The 3,131-nt window shown below is 45.2% G+C and overlaps 1 protein-coding gene across 1 annotated transcript; it reads left to right on the top strand.

The window, feature by feature from the left end:
- Positions 1–883: 883 nt before the first annotated feature.
- Positions 884–2,668, top strand: LOC121975087 (probable inorganic phosphate transporter 1-4). Its single transcript, XM_042526484.1, has one exon. The coding sequence runs from the start codon at positions 935–937 to the stop codon at positions 2,543–2,545; it is 1,611 nt and encodes a 536-aa protein (XP_042382418.1). The 5' UTR covers positions 884–934; the 3' UTR covers positions 2,546–2,668.
- The last annotated feature ends 463 nt before the right edge of the window (positions 2,669–3,131 follow it).

The raw sequence follows: 3,131 nt of genomic DNA on the forward strand, positions 1-3,131 counted from the left end.
ACGGATGAAACAACGCAGCACACATTTTGGACAATCTGGCAATTTGTTAGATCAAATTGTCCCCTTTTTTTCTTTAAATCGCATATAATCCTCCAAGTGAGAAAGCAAAGAAGAACTAAAATTAAAATCGCAGGTCCATCACCGCGGAAATTGAGCCGAAGACTTTTGCGCAACTATCCACCAGCAGTTGACTTTGAGGAATATACCATAAGATCTTTTGACTAAATGCTGTTCAATCCTTCACTCTTCATCCTATACGGTAAAATTAATGTATAGTACGTTTGTATCTTATTAAGAAACCAGTCCACACCTACCACATGTTTACGTCACCTTCCCGTGTTAATTATTTCTATTTTCCTTTTTTCTTCAATTTTTTTTCTTTTGTTTTACAACCCTTCTATTTTCTTAACTTCTAGAAAGCAATTTCACATTTTTCGTAAAATTGTTGGATTTCTCCTACTGTTTTTTAATCGATTTCCTAAAATATCTCAATTAGTAACTTCCGACCTGCCCGTCTCATTCATTCATCCTAACGCTGAGAAAAACAAGATGACATGAAGGAAAAAAAAAACTAATACTTTCGTTCTCGCGTTAATTCATCAAAATTAATACAGAGAAGAAAAGGTAAATCATAAATGATTATTAATTTTTAAAATAATAATTATTATGTAAAGAATACATTCATCTCGATTTTATTAAAATTTAAATTTCAAATTTCATGATAACATCATTTCATATATTAATCATTACATCATCCAAGAGGACATAACGTTAAGAAAAACAAGCCAGCAGCCGACTTAGTTGACTAAATGAAATCACATTTACTCATTGACGCAACAGTTTTTAAATAATATGGAATTCGATGCGCCGTTTATTTAAACGTATCAATGTTCTCGTGACTGAAACAGGGGAGGAATCGAAGAGTAAATCATCAATGGCGAGAGGACAACTCCAAGTGCTGAACGCGCTGGATGGAGCGAAGACGCAGTGGTACCACTTCACGGCGATCGTGATCGCCGGCATGGGCTTCTTCACCGACGCCTACGACCTCTTCTGCATCTCCCTCGTGACCAAGCTGCTGGGTCGCATCTACTACTACGTTCCCAACTCCGACGCCCCCGGCACGCTCCCGCCCAACGTCTCCGCCGCCGTCAACGGCGTCGCCTTCTGCGGCACCCTCGCGGGCCAGCTCTTCTTCGGCTGGCTCGGAGACAAGATGGGCCGGAAGCGAGTTTACGGCATGACCCTAATGCTCATGGTGATCTGCTCCCTCGCCTCCGGCCTCTCCTTCGGAAAAACCGCCAAGGGCGTCATGGCGACTCTCTGTTTCTTCCGCTTCTGGCTCGGCTTCGGCATAGGTGGCGATTACCCGCTCTCGGCAACCATCATGTCTGAGTACGCGAATAAGAGAACCCGCGGCGCCTTCATAGCCGCGGTCTTCGCGATGCAGGGCTTTGGGAATTTGACAGGAGGTATCGTTGCAATCATCGTCTCCACGGCCTTCAAAAACCGCTTCCACGCACCCGCTTATCAAGTTGACCGCGTCGGCTCCACAGTCCCTGAGGCCGACTTCGTCTGGCGAATCATTCTCATGCTCGGCGCTGCGCCGGCGGTGCTGACCTACTATTGGCGGATGAAGATGCCGGAGACGGCGCGGTACACCGCTCTGGTGGCGAAGAACGCGAAGCAGGCTGCCGCCGACATGTCCAAGGTTCTTCAGGTCGAAATCGTGGAGGAGCAGGAAAAGGTGGAGCAGCTGACCTCGAAGAAGGCGAATAACTTCGGACTCTTCTCGAGGGAGTTCGCCCGGCGCCACGGCCTGCACCTCCTCGGCACCACCACCACCTGGTTCCTCCTCGACATCGCCTTCTACAGTCAGAACCTGTTCCAGAAGGACATCTTCAGCGCCATCGGTTGGCTCCCCAAGGCGAGGACGATGAACGCGCTGGAGGAAGTGTACCGCATTGCTCGCGCGCAGACGCTTGTCGCGCTCTGTGGCACCGTTCCGGGCTACTGGTTCACCGTCGCCTTCATCGATAAGATGGGGCGGTTCGCGATCCAGCTGATGGGGTTCTTCATGATGACTGTCTTCATGCTCGGCCTCGCCATTCCCTACCACCACTGGACCACGCCCGGGAACCACATCGGCTTCGTCGTCATGTACGGCTTCACCTTCTTCTTTGCCAACTTCGGACCCAACGCCACCACCTTCATCGTGCCGGCGGAGATCTTCCCTGCCCGGTTGAGGTCAACGTGCCACGGTATCTCAGCTGCAGCAGGGAAGGCCGGGGCCATCGTGGGATCCTTCGGCTTCCTCTACGCAGCGCAGAACACGAATAGGGCCTTGACCGATCGCGGGTACCCGCCAGGGATCGGCGTCAGGAACTCACTTTTCGTGCTTTCCATCTGTTGCTTCCTGGGATTTCTCTTCACGTTCCTGGTGCCAGAGTCGAAGGGGAAATCGCTGGAGGAGTTGTCCGGTGAGAATGAGGTGGCCGACGATGCTGACTTCGCCGGCGGATACAATAAGACGACCATCGTTTAAATCATATATAATTTGTATGTAATCAATTAGCTAAATACATATAGACATTATGGACGTCTATGGAAAATTGTGTTATCAAATCATGATCAAATTAATAAAAGGTCACTTCAAAAGTAAATAAAATCGATAAAAGTATTAATTAGTCTACAACTAGCTCCCAGGCTCCCAGCCATCGCCTAGTTCTTGACTTCTAGACCCACTTCCAAAATGCTGACTTTCTAATCTACTCGATCTAGATTCTTATTTCATTAATCAACTTAGATCATTTAAACGTTAATATATATCATCTGTATATCCATTATATTAATATATTTATATTCATTTTAACATTAACATTGGTTAATTATGGATCTCACTATTTATTTATACATCTTTATTCTTTATATCCAAAATTTATTTTTTTATTTTAATTTTTTTTATATAAAATATGCTCATTAACCCCATTTAAAAAATTAAACACAGTTCATGTGTTAACATCCATCCATATTGATTTATAACTGTTCTATTTGGATATTATAATATCAATATATTAATACCAAATACCAATGTGGATGATCTTAATCATTAGTTAATTTCTCCATTACCA

Source organism: Zingiber officinale, chromosome 4B (genome assembly GCF_018446385.1).
Source record: "Zingiber officinale cultivar Zhangliang chromosome 4B, Zo_v1.1, whole genome shotgun sequence".
NCBI lineage: Eukaryota > Viridiplantae > Streptophyta > Magnoliopsida > Zingiberales > Zingiberaceae > Zingiber > Zingiber officinale.

Bases quoted from the DNA above. Each gene is read 5' to 3' on its own strand.
- LOC121975087 (XM_042526484.1), top strand. From the start codon at position 935: ATGGCGAGAGGACAACTCCAAGTGCTGAACGCGCTGGATGGAGCGAAG.